General features: G+C 30.8%; 1 protein-coding gene across 3 annotated transcripts in view; it reads left to right on the forward strand.

Moving 5' to 3' along the window:
- The window catches only part of LOC109594752 (eye-specific diacylglycerol kinase), a 134905-nt gene that overhangs the window by 80567 nt on the left and 32402 nt on the right, over positions 1–21936 (forward strand). For all 3 annotated transcript variants that reach the window (XM_049964289.1, XM_049964288.1, XM_020009992.2), the window contains 3 exons: positions 2346–2579; positions 2643–3460; positions 12323–12461. In XM_049964289.1, the coding sequence (XP_049820246.1) occupies positions 2400–2579; positions 2643–3460; positions 12323–12461 (1137 nt within the window). In that variant the 5' untranslated portion in view covers positions 2346–2399. The remainder of the gene's footprint in view (positions 1–2345; positions 2580–2642; positions 3461–12322; positions 12462–21936) is intronic.

Genomic DNA, 21936 nt, shown 5'->3' on the forward strand with positions numbered 1-21936 from the left:
CTTTTTCTTGACTTGATTTATTAAAATTTGTCAATCACTTGATTTTTTTCTTTTTAATCTAATTAACTATTAAAAAGCAAACATTTAATTGAACGAAAATATATTATGGTGATTATTATTATAGCAACTTTTTACAATGTTAAGTAATATGGCCATAACTATTTTATTTAAAGTGAACAGTTAGAATAATATTAATTTACTAATGTTTTATACTCTGCTCTAAAAACTATTATTTTATAATCCTATAAAATATTTCATATGTTTTTCTGAATTGAGTTAGACATAAATATAACAATTTGAATTATAGTAAGGTCCTATAATTATAGACACCACTATACATATCATTAAATGAATAAATTTTTTATTGTCAATTAAATCTATTTTTCTTGACTTGAACAATTTTCTCTTAATAAGCCTTCTTTGGTTTGTTCCTCCGAATTATTAAAATTTGTCAATTGAACTCTCTTGATTTTTTTCTTTTTAATCGAATTGACTATTAAAAAGCAAAGATTTAATTGGACGAACATATACTGTGGTGATTATTATTAAAGTAACTTTTTAAAATGTTAAATATTATGGCCATAACTATTTTATTTAAAATAAACAGTTAAAATAATATTAATTTACTAATGTTGTTTTATACTATTCTCTAAAAACTATTATTTTCTTATCCTATAAAATGTTTCATTTGTTTTTCTAAATTGAGATGGATATAAATACGGCAACTTGAATTTTAGTAAGTTTCTATAATTATGGACACCACTGTACATACACAGTTACACTTCAGTCTAAAATTATCATAAAATTTTTATTGTCTCTAAATTAAGCCTGTTTTGGTTTGTGCCACCGATTGAATTAAATTTATCAACCATTTGATTTTTTTCTTTTTTGATCTAATTAAGATTAAAAAGCAAACATTTAATTAGACGAAAATATACAGAAGTGATCATTATTATAGCAACATTTTAAAACACTAAATATTATGGCTATAATTATTTTATTTAATGTGAAGAGTTAAAATAATATTAATTTACTAATGTTATTTTTTATTTATTTATGAAGCCTTCTTTGATTTGTTCCATCGATTTATTAAAATAGATAGATAGAATAGATTTTTTATTGTCAATTAAATCTCTTTTTCTTGACTTGATTTATTAAAATTTGTCAATCACTTGATTTTTTCTTTTTAATCTAATTGACTATTAAAAAGCAAACATTTAATTGGACGAAAATATACTGTGGTGATTATTATTAAAGTAACTTGTAAATGTTAAATATTAAGGCCATAACTATTTTATTTAAAATGAACAGTTAAAATAATATTAGTTTACTAATGTTGTTTTATACTCTTCTCTAAAAACTAATACTTTCTTATTCTATAAAATGTTACATATGTTTTTCTGAGTTGAGAAGGACATAAATATAGCAACTTGCATTTTAGAAAGTTCCGCTTTAATTTGTTTCATCGATTGAATAAAATTTTCAATCACTTGATCTAATTAACGATTAAAAAATAAACTTTTAATTGGACGAAAATATTCAGAAGTGATCACTAAACTAGCAACTTTTTAAAATGTTAAATATAATGGCCATAACTATTTTATTTAAAGTTATATAGTTAAAGTATATATTAATTTACTTAAGTTGTTTTATACTTATAAGAACTAATATTTCCTTATTCTATAAATTATAAATATGCATATAAATATACATAAATACATTTTCTGAATTGAAATGATTATAAATGTAACAACTTCAATTTTGAAAGAAATTTTAGAATGGACACCACTTTACTTACACAGTTACATTTCGGTCTGAAATTATCATAAAATGAATAAATTTTTTATCGTTAATTAAATCCGCTTTACTTGACTTGAACTTGAATATACCAACCTAGACGACAGACGAGTCTTATGGCCGCACAGAAACGGATAATAATATAGTCAGTTTCGGGACTCCCCCACACGAAAATATTCCCATATTCGGGCATCATTGAATTAATTCGAGATGTCTGCCAGACTCGAAACGAGACGGTGTTTCGAACGGTAGAAAGGGGTTGGCTCCCTTAAGGACCGGACTGGCCGTTGAGGGTTTTCGAATTATCGCAAAAAGCTCTCCGTTATTTCCCTCGACTTTCACTATAAACTCGTTACTTTAATGCATCCAGATTCTCTTTAATTATTTCTGCACTTTCCTACGATTGTCTTTCTATGACTCGAAATGTTACTGTAAACGGTTATGATTATGGTAACTTTAGTGTTTCAACTCAATTGCTTCCAACCGAAATATTCTAACTGTTATTATGAAAAAGAGTTGAGGTAGTTTATGAATATTTATGTTAATAGTTATAGAATGAGTAAGGCGTGGAGCCGGGGCGGTTTGTCGCTTCCCCGTTGAAGATGCAACGCCTGCGAACTACTTTCAAGCGGTCCCGCACGCCAACCGGCGCCGAGATGAAGACCCAGAGCAGCCTCGAAGTGCCCAAACAAATAAGATCGGCCTCCTTCGACGAGATCCAGTTGGAGGCCAAGAGACAGCAGGCACAGGGTCAACTCTCAACACCAGACGCGCTCCTCAAAGTAACCAGATCCTTCTTTAACCTTCGTTTTGTTGTGTTAAAATTGTCCATTTCACATTTACAGGTTCCCCAGTTCCCCAGTCAGCGGTCGAGAAGCGTCGACTCCGGCGGATCGGATGAGTCAGGCACATACTTGGAGGTGCCGTCGCGGCGGTTCCCGCGACGTCGCTCGTCCGGCAGCAAGAGTCCGGTGTGCGTGCACTGTCTCTGCGTCGAAGAGTACAACCGGCTCCATCCGCCGGAGGAACCGCCGCCGATCGGCAAAGATGAACTGTTGCCGCCGCTCAGCATGAGCGACTCGTCGAGCGAATGCGACGAGGAACCGGTACCGGAGTGCGCGATCACGGTGACGCTGAGTCCGACGGTGCCGTCGCCGCCGATACAGTCTCCACCTCCGATACCCATACAGTCGCCGGTGATCGAGTACTTCTCGGCGGAGGAACCGTGTCCGCCGCCCGCGTCGCCGTCGCGTCGCAAGTCCATACAGAGACAGGAGGCGTTCTTCGCCGAACCGACCGGCACCTCGTTGGAGAACATGTCGGACGGTCCGTCGGAGCTGTTCTCGGACGGCACGTCCGAGGGCGCGCTGTCCGAAGGCGACGCCGTCAACACCACCATTCCGGGGCTGGTGGTTCGCGATATTTATCTGCAGGTGCCGGACCTGAAGCGCGATCGGGCCGCGTCCGTGGACTCGTGCTTTTCCAAGGTATCGCAAGGCAAGACCGAGGAGTTGCAGCACTCCGGCGTCAGTCTGGAGGTGCCGGTTGGCCCCAACGTGGCCCTCAGATCTAGATCAGTGGACATCGTACTGCCCACGGATGAACAGGCACGGTACAAAGCTCTGGCGATGGCTGCGCCTGCCGGCTCGGCCCTCTACAATAGGTATGTCTTGCCAACCGAAACCACCAGCATGCAACTCTCTTTTATCTTCTTAGTTATTATCAATGTTATTTTTAGTTTTTAATAAAGTTTTTCTTCATGAATTGCTTTTTATTTTCCGGTATTGATGTTGTGACACTGTTTAGAAAAATTCGCACCAGCATGTTTGATGTAAGTATTGCTCAAATTTAAAATGTTTTTCGTGTTCGAATTTTGAACTAAATAAAGAGCATTTGCTGCATGCGATGATTTTCTTCTTCAATCAAAAGAAAAAGGCATCGGAAAGTCATTGAATTCTTATTGAGGCTCACGACGATCTTGCTTTGTTATTGTCAAAGACGACCAATTAACATACAAACATTATTGGACAAAAACGATACACAGATACAACAAATGATGACAGAACAGTCATTAGAAACATTGAAAATTTTGGAAAATGAGTTCTACACAAATTGAAAGAATGACAGAAGGAAAAGCAAAAAACTGTGAAATTATGCTCTTACACCACAAAAGAAAGGGTTCCTTTTATCGGGTTGTAACTGACAATGTAAATTGATATATTTTGATGCAAGAAGTCATGGGTAACGCCAGTACGATCATCAACAAAGACAGCATCGCTTTGGGAAGAAGTCTATGCTGTGTATGTGATGGGATCAAAAGGGAATAGGGCACTACGGGCTTCTCAAATCCTGCGAAACAATCCATTACCAACAAGAAATGATTAATTTGAACCATGTATTGATCCAAAGACGGTCAGAATCAATTCGAAGACACGTCGAAGTCATTCCGACACTTTTACACATTTAACCAAAATGATAGGATAGGAACCATACCTTCCGTACTCACCAGATTTGGAGCCTTCTGATTATCAAGTCCTCTCATCGATAGGACGACACGCACTGACTCAGCAACACTTCAAAACTTTCGAGGATGTACTGAAATGACTAGATGAATGGATGTTAGTGAAAGATGGAGCTTTCTTTTGGAATGGTATCCATAAATTACCCGAAAAATGAACAAAATGTGTAGATAACGAAGGTCAATGCTTAGAATAAAGAATCTTTTGTTATTGTTCTTAAATAATTACGTATTTTTTGTGAAAGAAAAAAGGAAGTGTATTACAGACACATTAATTGGGTCAAGAGCTGCTTTAATTATTCATAAAATAATTCATAAATTGCTCTACAAGTTACTCTATATTAAAGCATAATGAAGTTGCGACGATGTTATGCACTTTAATTCCATTAATATAGTACAAATGGAAATGCAAATGTACAGAACAGTCCCAACATGCAGTCGTATTCATTCATATACATGAACACATGTAACACATCAACATTAAAATTACTTCGTTTTAATTGTAGGTTTATTGTTTTACATTACTTCGTTGCATCTGCAATTTCCAGGATTTAATTGCGGAGAGAAAAAAAAACAAAAGCTGATGACGTACATTTCAAGCGAAACGCGATTTATCGTAAAGTGAATAGTTGAGGAAGTTTATCTCTTTGAACGACCCACAGAAATGCTTTGAAACGAATTCTGTTTGTTGAGAAAATGTTTAAAATTTAGGCCACAAAAACTTACCAAATCTATTTTGAATGGCGTTAACCCACAAAAACATCCGATACTACAAATATGTCGTAGAATTGTAAGGTGAAGCGAAAATAGGCCAGACATACGACGAACCTGGATCCGGATGACGGAAATGCAACTCAACCTTAATAATGCATCCACCCAGCCTCCGGTCTGTTGTTCCTGGAGCCATTGTTTGCACACTCCAACACACACGCACAGGTTTTCTTGGACCAACAACGTCACGATGCGTGAAAGTCAAACCAAAACATTTTCGTTTCTATTTTTATGAGGGCCTTTTAATAATAGAAACGAGTTGTTATTTTTTAAATATCTAATCCACAAGAAAATCCGTTAAAAGAAGGAAATAATTAATTCAAGTCGGAAACAAGTGAGCGGGCAAAGTGTTCCCCAGTTGAATTTACGAGGTGCTTATTACACATTTGGAAATAATGCACTGGCGGAATGAAAACAAGCACAACACAAAATAAAACGGCACGGCGGAATATTACTTCCTTTCTTCCATGCCAATTTAATGGCGTCCATTATTTTCAACGTCGTACGAAATCTGGAGAAAATTGGAAAAAGTGCTCCTCGACTTTTAGTTAGATTCCCATAACATATGGCTTGATGTCTGCTTGAAAATAGAATGGCATAGTGTTTTGTTTAAATTAAATTATCAACCGCATCAACTTGAATTATGTTGAACTTCTGTCGAAGTAATTCCTAATAAATTTTGCCATTTTAGCATATATTTTATTTATTTTATCTTCTTGTCTGTTAAAATAAGAATAGAATAATTTTACGTTTTACTCCTCTTTAATTTTTAATATTATCTCAAGCTAAATAATGAAGTAGGAGGTCTGAATTTTATTTTTGTTAAGTGGATAATTTAAATTATTTTAAAAATCAGAATATAAATGGCATTATGTTTCAACAAAATATATTAACAAAATAAGTTTTAATAAACAATGTATTCTTCTGCATAAATTAAACGAAATTGCGTCAACAACAGAACTTTTAAACCAGTAATAAATATAATAATATCTCCAAATTTCTTGGAAATTTAATAAAACAAAATTAATTAAAATTAAAAAAACTAAAGTGTTATAGAGACTGCCGATAGAAGTGAAAACTTTTAGTATTAAAATTTGAAATTTCATAATGTTTGAGTTAAATTTATCAACATCAATCTGGTTTTCACAACTATTGACACTCCGAGCAATTTTATTTTATTATTTAAATATATTACGGGCTGTACAAGATCATAACAAAATATAAATACAATTCACTTGAAATAACAATTAATATACAATCATATTATTTATGGATAGTATTTGTATTTACTTAAATTTCAATGTACTTGATTTTTAACATTATTTTAATTATTTGCATCATTGTCATCATTAATTTCAAAAATACTTAGACTTTTTGTACTTTCAATTATTTCATTTTGCTCTAAAAAAGAGACAATGTTTGATTCAAATTTATCTAAGTATCACGTAAAAATGATATGATTGTCGTTGTCGTTTTATGTTTTCTAATACTGAATTTTCGATCATTGGATATATTTAAATAAATTTTTCACTAAATCCATTCAATTTCACTTATAAGATATACACAGTACTATACGTCAACTGTATCGCTACAGATATACTGCTATAAACATGTCGGTGACGCGGACGCACGAGATTTCACCCATCCAAAAAGTGTCTAAGGCGCACGGCACACTGCGCGTGCGCCTGTCATGGGCATGCGGCTGAAGTTTTCACTTCTAAAAATACATTAAATCTATTATTATTTGTTAGGAATTACTAATTTTCAGTTTACACATTTTTGTTGACGGTATAAAAAACAAGTATGTTTTACTTTTGCTTAATAAACATCCCTCCTTCGATACTGATCTTGAACGATTATTGGGGAAATTTACCTTCTATATATATGTTATATTTTTCCTTGAAAGTACATCAAAAATAAAGATGATCCTGAAAATTTCGAATATTTCTATATAGAGATTCCTTTCAGACCGTATTCTCCTCTATGAACTCGCCACTTTCAAAACAGCCTTTAACGAAACTACTGCATTAGTAAAATTTTACCTGATTTCAAAATGCTCTCAAATGTATAGCTTTAACTCACCCTCTAGTTCCGGGAATTTATTCTTAAGGTCTGGTTTTCGGGTATCTCTTGAAACGCCTTCACATAGTTTGTTGGTCTAGTAACCGGGGTTACCAGCTAAATCAAATACTTTTTTCTTTTGTCTGAATTTATTAACAAAAGAATGACGAGCATGTTGGTGACGCGAACCCATAAGATTTTCCCCTACCAAAAAGTACCCAACGCAGCTGAAGTTTTCAGTTCAAAATTGTTGAACGAATAAATTCTTTATCCTTCTCTAAGAATATTAGGAAATTCCTCCAGATTTTGAGACTGATGGTTTCGAGTTTAAATTTGTCCCATACGTGTTCAATTGAATTGCAGTCTGATGAACGTGGAGGCCACTCTCACGGTGAAATCAGGTATTGTTGTTTACAAAAGTAAAATCTGGTCCAAATTCTTGAGCAAGTGGAATAATTATTGATTTAGTAGCCAAGTTGTGTTACCGTAGAGCACACACTCCGTGTGTATTTCTAAAGAAAATCTTCTTTGAGGCATTTTACGGTGCTAAACAAGTGATAAATTAACAGTGAACCGAATAAAAGGTGTTCAAATCCAGCTGCAAATATTTAAATAATATTACTGGCCATAATAAAACATATTGAAACTATTTTGAAACCCATTTAAACTAGGAAGTTCAAGTTATCCACTTCAAAAGACGCCGACTGTACTTTCTACAGGTATTTTCAGCCAGTTTACGTTATGGACCAGTGATTTAAACACTTCAACTATTATTATGCTCCGTTGACTGAAACAAGATGTCTTTTGTGCCAATGTTCTACTTTTCCCTCTATTTCTCCAGATTTCTACATTCAAAATAAACTTGATCTCCTTTTTATAAAGTGTTAATAATAATAATAATAATAATAATAATAATAATAATAATAATAATAATAATAATATATAGTGTGTTTCATCGAAAACTGTCAATTGTTTGTATCTATAATAATCGATAAATAAAATTTGAAATTCTCATTTCGAGAGTTCGAAGGGGGAATTAAAACAGGCCACTTTCAGTAACACTGAATAATGAATTTTCTCATATTTTCATAAAATATGTATTTGAACATGGAAAACAAAATAAGTAAAAAATAACTATTTAAATTTACTAAGAGATAAGAGAGATAGGGATGGAATCCTGATACTTAATAAGGAGAACCTCCACTTCCAGTAAGGCAGAACACAACCACATTATGGGTTATCAGTTATTAATTGACTTAATTTGTGTTTCCTGAAAAAAAGATAGGCCGAAGAGGACCGTTACAATGGCCTCCAAGATCACCAGATTTAACCCCCTTAAACTTTTATTTATGGATATGCATTAAGTCGTTAGTTTGTCCGACTCCACCTGAATTTGTATAAGATCTACATCGAATAGTTGAAGTTTCCTTTCACACCAGAAACTTAAAAAAGGGAAGACAAGTTTTCATATGTGGGACACATGATACTGTATAATATGATTATATTATAAATCTTTTTTATTATAAATGTATATTTGAAATATTTTATTATTAGTAATAGTTTCTATTCTATTTCATTTCAACGTAACTATTTTTCTATATAGTTTCACGTGTATCCACGTCAAAACATAAGTTTATAATCGATGGAACTGTTTATTTAATCGCGAGTACGCAAATAAATCCCCCCGAAAACAAAAAGCTGCTATTTATAAAATAGCAACGATTATAATAAGTATTAAACACATACACAGACAGACAGTCCAGACAGTCGTGCCGGAACTTGTTAACGTCAATCGTTCGTTCGCATTAAAGAGATATTAAAGTGATTATAATAGTTATAGATAAACAGAACAAACAGTGTTAGTGCGTGGCGTGCGGTGTTAATTACCGAGTGCGAATTCGAATGAACGCGATGCGATGAACGGGAGGAACGAGCGTCCCGACCTCTTTTCTCCAACCATACTACGGGTGTTTTGTGATTTTGTGTACGACGACCATGAAACGGCGGAAGTCCTCCGGCAGGGTCAGGTGTCTCTATTACCGCAGACTCTCCAGATACGGCAGGTACAGAACGGAATATCACCGGGAATTTCGACTGCGCACAGCACATTAAATTGTTAACTGTAAACATTTTTACGGGATGTGGTTTCGTACGACACGTAAATGTTTATTTAATTCGCTTTGTATGTTTGTACAACTGCAGCAACACACATGTTTACAGCAGAAATGTTTCGTACTTAGAATAGTGATTTGTAATAAATCCCGTTACGTTTTATGTTTAATATGTCTGGAACCTGTAAATGCCAAAAAAAAAAAAAAAAAAATTCGATAAAGACTGTTTTGAAAATTTATTTTAAGTACGTTGATTTTTCCATCAAAACATTTCATCGAATCAAAACAAACGTCCAGTCATTTAATTTCGACTGGATGAAACCTGACGTCACATTTTCCAATGTTACTTTTTATGTGTCACATGTAATTTCACCGTTTACTAATTGTAACACAGATAAAATGCGACGCTTTATCACAATACAAATAACAATATAAGTCTATTGCCGAAAACCCTAATTTCGTGACAATTCCACTTTTTATTCCCCATTGTTTGTTGAATAAAAAATTTATTTTGCCTTAGTAATAGTTAGAGTATTTCATGAAAAATGTAATAAACATTTTTTTATTTCGTTTAGTGATTATATTTGTATATATAAATTTTAATTAACGACTTTTGAATATTATCAATTTTTTATGTAAGTAAAACACGCCATAGTTAAAATTAAAAATAAAATCATTTTAATTAATGCTTGTTTCTATATTTAGGATTTCAATTGTATAATATTGTACATGAAATTGTACAAAATACAATTACAATACTATTCTCGGTTGTACCAGGCCATAATTTAATTTATAATTAACTAAAATTGTTTGCTATTAAACTATATCTATTATTAGACTTCACAGATGTAAAGAATCCCTAAAAGTAATTGTCGCTAAAAAGAGAATAATTAGGTAAAAAGAAAAAAGTTGGTAGTTACAGAGACTGCCGATAGAAGTGAAAACTTAGAACTTTTAGTATTTAAATTTGAAATTTCATATTGTTTGAATTAAATTTATCATTATCAATCTGGTTTTCACATCTATTAGCACTCCGAGTAACAATTATATGCATGTTTATATGGTTTTTTATTATTCAAATATATTACGGATTGTACAAGATCATGACAAAATATAAATGTAATTTAATTGAAATAACAATTAATATACAATCTTATTATTTATAGATAGTATTTGTATTTACTTAAATTTCAATGTACTTGATTTTTAACATTATTTTAATTGTTTGCATTATTGTCACCATTAATTTCAATAATACTTAGACTTTTCGTATTTTCAATTATTTCATTTTGTTCTAAAAAAAGATACAATAAACTTATGGTAACTAAAGTAAAAAATGAAAATGTTTGATTCAAATTTATCTATCACGTAAAAACGGTATCGATTGTCGTTTTATATTTTGTAGTACTGAGTTTTCAATCATTGGACATATTTAAATAAATTTTTCAGTAAATCCATTCAATTTCACTTATAAAATATACACACCACTATACGTCAAATGTATAGCTACAGATATACTGCTATAAGCATGTCGGTGACGCGAACGCACGAGATTTCACCCATCCAAAAAGTGTCCAAGGCGCACAGCACTCTGCGCTCTCTCTTGAGAGAAATTATATTATTTTTAACTGCAGGGCTGAAATAGTCATGGAACGACTTAAACAGTCGGTCATAAAAGTTGAGTTGAATTTGTTCAGTCATTGTGAGTAAAACATGTACCAAAACAATTCTTCTTTCATACAGGATCCCATCCCAAAACATGACTCGACCTTATATGGAACCACTTTACCTGCAACAGTGAGTTGTTGCTGTGCACCTCCTTCTCTCCAGATTCTAATTCAACGGTTATCACTCACCAATTATATCCCAAGTTGTCACGAAAGACAAAAAGAATTTCACCTCTTAAATATTCTTCTTGTCTTACTATTCAAAAATCAATAAAAAATAAAGTTTGATCTGCAGACGTTTCTTTTAATGCTTAAACCAAGATTATTGTTTACATTTATAATTTCTAATCCAGTTTTCAGCGTTACAAGAGGAAGAACAACTTCGGCATATATTTATAAGGCTTTGATGGTTAAAAATTCCTCCGCAACTGAAAAACATTCAACAGCACTTAATCTCAAGCACTTTTCCAAAACTTCCCTTTTCATAAGAGTATACACTTTAACCTTCATAGTGAACATGCTGCATGCTGAACCTTGCATGGTATCATTAGTTTAATTGAGACAAGTGAAAATATTAGCTAAATATTTGAAGCCAGGTTTCATCTTCAAACCAGAACTAGAGGTTAAAATAAATGTCCTTAAGAAATAAATCGATTTCATGACGAAGTTCAACACACCGAGCTACGTAAATTTTGTCACGTACCCCCGCAATTAACTGACGTACCCCATTTCAAGAAACCTTGATAAAAAGATAGCTTAATTAAAAAGCACGTAAATATTTTTATACTTATAAGATTCAAGTCACATAAATAGTTGAAGTTTTGCTAGAAATAAACGTTAGATGTATTTTTGTTTAACGATGCTCCGACTATTTTTATACACGTATGATTGAATGGGAAGGAAATTTATCGTCGGACGCGATCGATTGAATGTGTCCGTCATTCACATCTCGATCGGGCATTTTCTCTTCTATTATTGGCACTCGCCTTTTGTTTTTAATTAAAAAATTCTTCTCTGTCTGGACTTTCAATTTTATTATTTCACTGGTATTTTACAACTATTGGCTTTTTCATTTAAGCACCTGTTAAAATAATTGCTAATTATATCTGAGTTTATTTTAATTAATACTCGTACAAGGCAAATGTCAATTTTTTCTCAAAACATTATGAACAATAGGAGTCTATCTTTGCGTAAAAATTAAGTGTAACAAAAATGTTTATATTACATTTATTTGTAATACAAACATTTCCATCGTTTTATACGACATTTGCTTAACCACAATCGACGATAATTTGCGGTGTTAATTAAATCGAAACAGACTGATTAATCAGTTAATTAGTTCTAGTGAAACAATTTCGTTTCCATAATTCCAATTAAATGGTTGCGTTTGTTTTCAGAAAATCAGTCGGAGACATCGGAGAAAGGGTGGTGCGAAGCACACCGGACTGGAGCGAAACGGCACTGAACGGTGACCATTTGTGGGTGCCCACCTCCGTATCCGGCGACTTTTGTTACGTAGGCGACGCCGATTGCACGGTGAGTGCTCTTCCAAATCGTACACGATCGAAATAATGTGAATATTTAAAATGCAAATATTGTTTGATTCCGAAGCATGGGAACGTTGTAAATATTGTTTGATTCGAGTTTCGGTTTTTCCTGATATAATTTATTCGCATAATAAAAAAGTTGCTTGGGTAGGGTGCAGTTTCATAAGTGTGTTAAACTTTTTGAACCAAACTTTGTTCGATGGAGATTTGATTTCTTGCAAGAGCACAGCTATAATGTATTTAAAATGGGGAGTTTTTGTTACGTTACACCAAGTAGAAATGGAAACTCCCTCTTTCACTTATGTGCAGGAATTTAAATGCTCTGAACACAAAAAAACATGCTTTTTATATTTGATAACAGTATGTTTGTATTCAATTTGTTTCGATCAGATGAATAATGGCTAAATTGATGAAGGATGAAACAATAGCAAACACAACAACAATTGTATGCGTGAGTTGTAATGTTTCAATTAATTCACTTTCATTTTAAGACTTCATATCAAAATATTCCCGATGTCCGGATTTAGATTTAACGATTAAGATGCATTTTCTCGTGCACTTGGTTTTCTTCTTAAAACATGTAAATTTAGAAACCGATGAACAACGTAAAAGATTCCAATAGACTTGAATAGAAAAAAATATCTCCAGTTCCAAAGATGACCAAATTATGACTATAGGAGAATATCCGAGAACAAAAATATATTAAATACACAGAATGATTTAAGGGGAACTAAAAGAAACGTCAATATTAGCTGCAGCTATAATGTGACATTATATATGTGTCGTTCAAGTAAATTAACTTTGTTATTTTAACACTATGCACAATATTCTGCGTAAAATTATTGGAAAAAACTAAGTTAATGAGGAAAGCTGACTGAAAATCTTAACGTAATAGCTCTTTTGCCATTATATAATTTATCTCAATCGGAATTGTCATTCACCTGTTTAGCCACAAATTTAAGAAAAAATTCCTCAAAATTAAACTTTGTAACGTATTTTTGACAAATAATATGTGTATTTTTATATTAACCATTGTTTGTATGTGCCTTAAAAGTGTCGTACAATATCAAGCATTCCAAAAATATATACCATTGTATTGTGATGTATTAAATCATCCATTTTTAGCAAAGATGTGATGATATTCTGATAGAGAGATGGAGGTAACTGATAATTTATTTAAGTTTTTAAACAACAATATTTTATAAGATATAATATTTAGTGGCTTTAACAAAGTTACCTATGAAACTGCATCTGGCATTTATTGAATATTAGTATAGTAATGCACAAACACTCCTTTGAGTATTGAATTTCTACAGTATGTTGGACTGTAAATGTTAAAAAAAAACTCCTTTAACATTTATTGGACATGAGTAAAATAAAACTTATTTTATGTCATGTAATGTAATTACATTAGAGTGTTAATGGTTTTAAAAGTTTAAAGAATCTTCTATGATACTTGTATGAGTATTAAGGTTGGACAGTATGTTGAGACTGGGAAGATGGGAGAGGCTGAAAGAAACGACAATGTTAGATATAGACATAATATAAGTAATATGTATAATATGATTTAATATACAAATTATCTATTTTTGTAAAGATTGATTTCCAACATTTTATAGGTAAAGTACCACTTGAAATAAAAAATATAAAATATTATCCATTGTGTTTTAAAGACATATACAACTTTGTTACTTTCACTTATATATTTTTGAATTTTTAAATTGTACATGTAATTTCAAATAAAATAGCTATGCGATAGCCTATACCTAATCTGAATAGTTCTTGAGTTCTTTTTTTAAAATTTTTTTGACAGATTGGTGATCTAACTAAAATGGCTGTAAAGTCACCAATTTTGTTGCTGGGAATTTCATTATTGGTATACCTCCTTATATATAAAATGAATTTTAACAGAGATTTTAACAAGGATGTAAAAATAACGCTTATTTTCCTTTGTGTACTGATAGTCATTGATGGTATTTGTTTTGTATATGACAATATCAATGTAATTGTATATTATATCTGTTAATACTCATTTTACGTATAATGTTTATACCAATCGATATATTAAAAAAATGTATTGTCAGTTAGTCAGAAATCAAGTTATAGTTGGGCTAAAAATTTGAAATTATTATTTTTAATAATTTTTACCTTCTCCATAAACTTTTAACTTAAGGTTAGATGAATCACCCCGTAAATTTTTACATGTGTAAACATAAACTTATTACACTTTTTCGAATTGTTCAAAGTTGTTAAATATAAATTTTCGTCTTAAATATTTGACACCCAGTGAAACATATCAAACTGTAGTTTAGAACAATTGACATTTTAAAAATTGGACTCGGGAAGTTTTTCTGTATCTGTTCTGGAAATGCCAAAATCAACCAACTTGGAATAACACGAGTTTTTGTTACGTTACACCAAATAGAAATGAAAACTCTCTCTTACACTTATTACAGGAATTTAAGTGCTCTGAACACAAAAAACATGCTTTTTATACTTGATAACAGTATGTTTGTATTCAATTTGTTTTCCATCAGATGAAAAATGGCTAAATTGATGAAACAATAACAAACAAACAATTGGTATGCGAGAGTTGTAATGTTTCACTTAATTCCCTTTCATTTTAAGACTTATTCATACCAAAATATTCTTGTTTTCCGAATTCAGATTAAGATTTTTTCTCTTTCATTTGGTTTTCTTCTTAGAAAATGTAAATTTTGGAAGCGATTAACAACGTAAAAGATTCCAATAGGAGATAATTTAAATAGAAAAAATATCTTTAGTTCCAAAGATGAACAAATTATGATTATATGAAAAGAGTTAGAGTGATTATCATTTAATGGATTCACAAATTTAAGGGGAACTAAAAGAAATATCAATCTGAAATTTTAGTTTTTTAAATTCTATATAAAATTCAATAACAAACAAACAATTGGTATGCGAGAGTTGTAATGTTTCACTTAATTCCCTTTCATTTTAAGACTTATTCATACCAAAATATTCTTGATTTCCGAATTCAGATTAAGATTTTTTCTCTTTCATTTGGTTTTCTTCTTAGAAAATGTAAATTTTGGAAGCGATTAACAACGTAAAAGATTCCAATAGGAGATAATTTAAATAGAAAAAATATCTTTAGTTCCAAAGATAAACAAATTATGATTATATGAAAAGAGTTAGAGTGATTCTCATTTAATGGATTCACAAATTTAAGAGGAACTAAAAGAAATATCAATCTGAAATTTTAGCTTTTTAAATTCTATATAAAATTCATTATTCATCATTGGCAAAAAATAAATTAATGAAGAAAGCTGACTGAAAATAGCCCTTCCGACATTAAATAATTTATCTCAATGTGAACTGTCATTAACCAGTTCACCCACATTAACCTAAACAAATTTAATAAAAAAATCTTCAAAATTAAATGTTGTAACGTATTTTTGACAAATGTGCCTTAAAAATGTCGAAAAATATCAAGCATTCCAAAAATATATACCATTGTATTGTGATGTATTAAATCATCCATTTTTAGCTAAGATGTGATGATATTCTGGTAAAGGGATGGAGGTAACTGCTAATTTATTTAAGTTTTTAAACAAGTTATCTAATATTTTATAAGATATAATATTTAGTGACTTTAACAAAGTTACCTATGAAACTGCATCTGGCATTTATTGAATGTTAGTAAAGTAATGCACAAACACTCCTTTGAGTGTTGAATTTCTACAGTATGTTGGACTGTAAATGTTAAAAAAACTCCTTTAACATTTATTGGACATGAGTAAAATAAAACTTATTTTATGTCATGTAATGTATTACATTAGAGTGTTAATAGTTTTAAAAGTTACTGTGATACATACATATTTTTTTGATTTCCAACATTTTATAGGCAAAATCCAGTTAAAATAAAAAATTCATTATGTTTTAAAGACATACAACTTTGTTAATTTCAATGAAACATCCTATATATTTTTGTATATGTAATTTCAAATAAAATAGCTATACCGTGGCATATACCTAAATTCAATAGTTCTTGAGTTATTATTTTTTTTTTAAATTTTTGACAGTTTGATGATCTAACTAAAATGGCTGTAAAGCCATCAATTTTGTTGCTGGAAAGTTCATTATTGGTATACACTTTAACTAAGGATCACCTTCTAGGTAGCCATTATTAATCCTCCCAAATTTTATACTGGGTGTTCGTTATTTATATTTAATTCTGTGTACATTTAAACATAAATCGCTTTATATTTTCAATTTTCAATTTCCATTTATATAAGCTTTTCTTATATATAAAATGAATTTTAACAGAGATTTTAACATGGATGTAAAAATAACGCTTATTTTCTTTTGTGTACTGATAGTCATTGATGGTATTTGTTGTGTATCTGACAATATCACTTTATTATATATTATATCTGTTAATACTCATTTTACGTATAATGTTTATACTAATCGATAGATTGAAAAAAATGTATTGTTAGTTAGTTAGAAATCAAGTTATTATTTTTAATAATTTTTACCTTCTTCATAAACTTTTAATTTACAGTTAGATGAATAACCCTGTATATTTTTACATGTGTAAACGAAAACTTATTACACCTTTTCGAATTGTTAAATATAAGCTTTCGTCTAAAATATTTGATAACTAGTGAGGCATATCAAACTGTAATTTAGAACAATTTACATTTTGAAAATTGGACTTCGTCATTTTTTCTATATCTGTTCCGGAAATCCCAAAATCAACCAATTAAGAACACTCAATTCAAATGAAAATGCTCCGATTCATTTAATTCATTTATGTGAAATAATTGATTAGAAAATAAGTTTTTTCACTTGGCCAAATCTTATAATGATTTTCTTCTAAGGATCGACTTAATTTTTTTCATTTCAATTCCAACATATTTCACGCGACCTCCTAAAGAATTTATATGAACTCTCGCAAGATTTTTTATTGCTGTTACACGTTCGGAATAAGAATTCATGGGAAATATAAATTAGTCGTCCAAAAAATGAAATAAAGAAAACGAGAGCGAACAAAGGATCAGACTCCGGTGGCTTATTTGGCCGCTGTTTGCCTTTGTCTGCATTCTCCGCGCCTTTGACTTTGGAAAGTCGTAAATGATTTAGTGTTAATTAGAGAGATATTGTCTAAAGTTAATATTTGATCTGATGTAAAGTTCCATATTTGTCAAAGACGGAAAATCCGTTAAATAATCAAACGGAATGCGCGGAGACTGATTGTAAACCGCAGCGGAGTTTTGTTGATTTTCGGCATTATGGCGAACGAATCGCGAAATCCATCATTATCTCTATTATCTCGTTCGTCGTCGACATCAAAGTAACGATATATCGACGCACGAACGGCGCGACGTTAATTGCGCTTGAAAGCCTTTTTTGGTCGGGGGCGTCGCGACACGTTTCCCCAATAAGTTTTACAAAGGAAAAAAAGGTACTGCAGAATCTACTGAAGATATGTTCTGAGTGTGTGTGACTGACTGGGAATTTGGACCCTTGTTCGATTTTTTTTGATACGCCCACCCCAAATGGACAATGTAAAATTCATCCAACACGACAAATCCGGAGAGTTCCATTTATTATTTATTCGATCGGATGCAGTGTGGGTGTTTAATAATTTGTTTTCAAAATTTTCCTCCATACTTATATGAAAACTTTAGTTTTAAATTAGTACATGTCCACTTTTTCTTAATTCTTCCCGCAAAAATCTGTTGAGTGTTTGACGTTGAGCTTAATTAAATCCGAATCAATTCTAAAATGTCGTGTGGTTGAACTAATAATGAGATTAAGTCAATGGGGATTCGACTGGTTGGTCGTGGAAGTTTTAATCGATACGTTAATAATTAAACATATCGGTTCTGCTCATGACGTTACGAATTCCGTTGCTCCGAACTGCTCAATTTTTATTGCGGAGTGTTTTCGAAGCGAATTTAATATTTATAAGGAACTTGCGACAAGTGTAAAATGTGATCAAACATTTAAAACTTTTAAGCAACACTTTAAATTTTTATTCTCAACCATAAAAATTATTTATTTTAGCTTTCCTAGCGGAAAGGAGAACAACTTTATTTAAATATGTGTATTTTAAATTTTAAAATCTACATTTTTAAAATTTAATATTAATAAACTGGAAATATTTTTCTTGTTGGATCGGATTATTCAAATTGACACTAGTTTACAAATTCTGCCATTGGAGTTACTCCGACATTTTTGAGTACAACTCGAGATCTAATTAACCGATTTCGCTGAACAAGCATTTAAAGATAAATGAACATTCTATAACTTTCGTTAACATAGTTTCGAGATTGAACAAATAATTTAGATGCCAGCCATTAAAATAGGATAACAGAAAAATTATAGATAGACTGGAATCCAATTCAAGTAGCACATCTATTTTTAATCAATTTGCTTCTATAATTATGGCCATTACTGTAGATAATGTAGATGTAAATTGGAAATATCTACCAAATAATTGAAAATTGAGTAATTTGAATTATATTTGACGTAAAATATGCTGTTTAAAAAAATAATTAGCTAATCAAAAAATAAATAATCTTAGTACAGTGATGGAAAAAAGTATGGAATATTTATTTACTTATTACAAATGTTTCTTAATGTTTTCCCTAATCTATTGCAAATCTGAACAAATCTAATTTAATGCAAGATTAGTTCCTTAACGACAATGATCATTATATGCACAGGTTTTTACTTTTTTTTTAAATCAATTTGGTCTGGAAAAAAGTATAGAATATTTTATTAATATTCATAAAAAAATATACAAAATCTTTGAAACAGCATTCTGAATAATGTTTAATTTTTTTGCAACATAATATGGCAAGTCAAAAATTTTATTCGAAAAAAGATCTAAACAAAAAACGATGAGCGGCAATACTTGTAACGGTTAACACAAAATAGCAAATTTGTTTAACTCCAATACAACAGAAATAAAAAATTTCAGTGGATAAAAATCCAACTTTTAAAAGTATTTAATACTTTTTTCCGCCACTGTATGTTTACTATAAGAATATTCTACAATTTGTGAATTATGAAGAGTAGTCAAATTAATAATTCTTCAGGCTGATTTTATTTTAAGAGAGAAAGAACAATTAATTTTCTGATAAAATAGTGTAGTTGGTCCATTTTATTAACTAAATATTTTCCTCGTTTTGTCGAAACCACTTTTATTATTTATATATTTTTTTTCTAGCTAGCTTCTGAGATATAATGTTTCCCAAACAAAACACGAACTATATAAAAGCAATTTGCCCATAATAAATTAAAAACGCATGAAAAGAGAAGATAAAAAACAATTTCACCTGCTCCTTTTATTATCGGCAACGTTTACGATAATAAATCAAATGCAATAAATCATAGCATCCTGATAACATTTAGTTCGGGCGTTCACTTAATAAAAACCGGTTAAAAAAAAATAAATTGATAGATAACTTTTGAGCTTCTGGCACGTCACTCCTCCTCAACGTTACGTTCCGTTTTATTAATGATGCAACTCGCGTTACTTATCGCACGTCATTTGTATTCTTGTCAGCCCGATTCAAATTACACGGGAAATATGTTGCGAGACTAAATTAAACTACAGTATTATCATTCAAACATGCAGTGAAAGAAGTCGGTACACTAACGGAACCAACTTGAAATTATACAGTCAATTTAAATAATGATTGATGTCCAATAAAAATTATAGGGAAATGTATAAGTACATCAATAATCAGGAATTTGTGCAAATAAATTTCACTAATTTCACTGGTTTGTAAATATTTTGCCTTTTATATCACGAATTTCTGGAGTTGCTCCCACATTTTTGACTTGGATTTAATTAACCAATTAAACTAAATAAGCTAATTCTAATTAAAAATAAATTAACATACTACAATTTTTATTTTATAGAGTTTAGAGTTTGACCCAATAGTTTTAATAATGCAATAAAATCATTTTTTTTTTTTATAGAAATCGATATCTAATTCATATATCATGCTGGAAATAATAGAAATCAGAAAGTTGAGTCAACTTTGAATTTTTTACATGCGGATAACAGTTTTACGAAAAAAGTAAGCCACCGAAAATGAAAATGGAACGACAAATTATGAAGTTATGAATTTTAAAGTGGTGGAATAAAATTCAGCTTTTTGACGAATTTTACGTTTTTTGTCCCTTTTATTGAAACAGTTGGAATTAAATCTACCTTTGGTTTAATAAAATTTTATTATAAAATATTCTGGCTCCTTTTTTGTGTATTATTGCTCCTGTTTCTCGTATGAGAAACCAAATGTAATCTCCCATCAAGGGTAAGGTCGATGATAACGTGTTTTTCACTCATATCGACCAAATTAAAAAAAATACAAGTGTAAATGGAGAAAATAAATTATCAATGATATCTACCGGAAAATTTAAAATGATTAATTAAAATTAATGAAGTAGAATAAAATGAGATATTAAAACAGAAACATGAGTATGGGTTCATAACTCTTCAGTAAATCGTCTTATAGTTTGAACTTTTATGGTTTCCAAAAAAATTGTCAACAAACAGCTTAAATAATTTTCACAATGAAGTTTCAGCAGGTGACAAAACTATATAAAACTATCATATTATTTTTTGTAAATTTTTTAACATTGAAGATGAAGGTTTTCTTTGATCTTTGTATGTGAAAAATCCAGTTTTTAACGAAGTTTTTGATGTGTCAACACTGGTATTTTTTCCCGGTCACTTTGGGCGACGTGAGTGACGAACACGAGGGAAGTTTTCTGGTATAAAGCCATGATGGGAGATTACGTTTGGCTTTTCATACGAGAAACTGATTACGGGGGCAAAAACTGACAAAAAATTAAACAGAATTTTTTATAATACAATTTTCTTATACCATAGTTAGATTCAATTTTTTCAATAAAAGGGAAAACTAACGTAAGTTGTCAAAAAAATTACCTTTTTGCCTACCACTGTAAAATTCATAACTAAAGTGGATTTAATATTGTGATATTGTTTGTAAAACTGACAATATCAAATTAAACTGAAAACTATATTTATTTTTCCAATTCTTTTACTATAAATATAAATATTTAGATTCATAATTTTCATTTACTTACACAAACTTTTTTCCACTGAGCTTAATATTTAATTAGGAACATCATGGATAATAAACAAAACAGTTGTTTACTGGAAAATTAAATGGATTAACACACATTTATTTTACCTGGTCGAATAAGCACACTTTTTTTATTAGGTTAATTTTAAATTAGAAAGATTATGAATAACATATAAAACAGTTTAATGATTACAAGTAAGCAATATTCCTCTGTTATTGGAAATAAATATTTGATTATTAACTATATTTCCATAAAACAGCATAGTTTTGCATATTTAATCGCATATATTAAATTAAACATTATTCATTTAATCAATAAATTAAATTTGATATCTTGCTCAATAAAAAAAA

Source organism: Aethina tumida, chromosome 3 (assembly GCF_024364675.1).
Source record: "Aethina tumida isolate Nest 87 chromosome 3, icAetTumi1.1, whole genome shotgun sequence".
Classification (NCBI taxonomy): Eukaryota; Metazoa; Arthropoda; class Insecta; order Coleoptera; family Nitidulidae; genus Aethina; species Aethina tumida.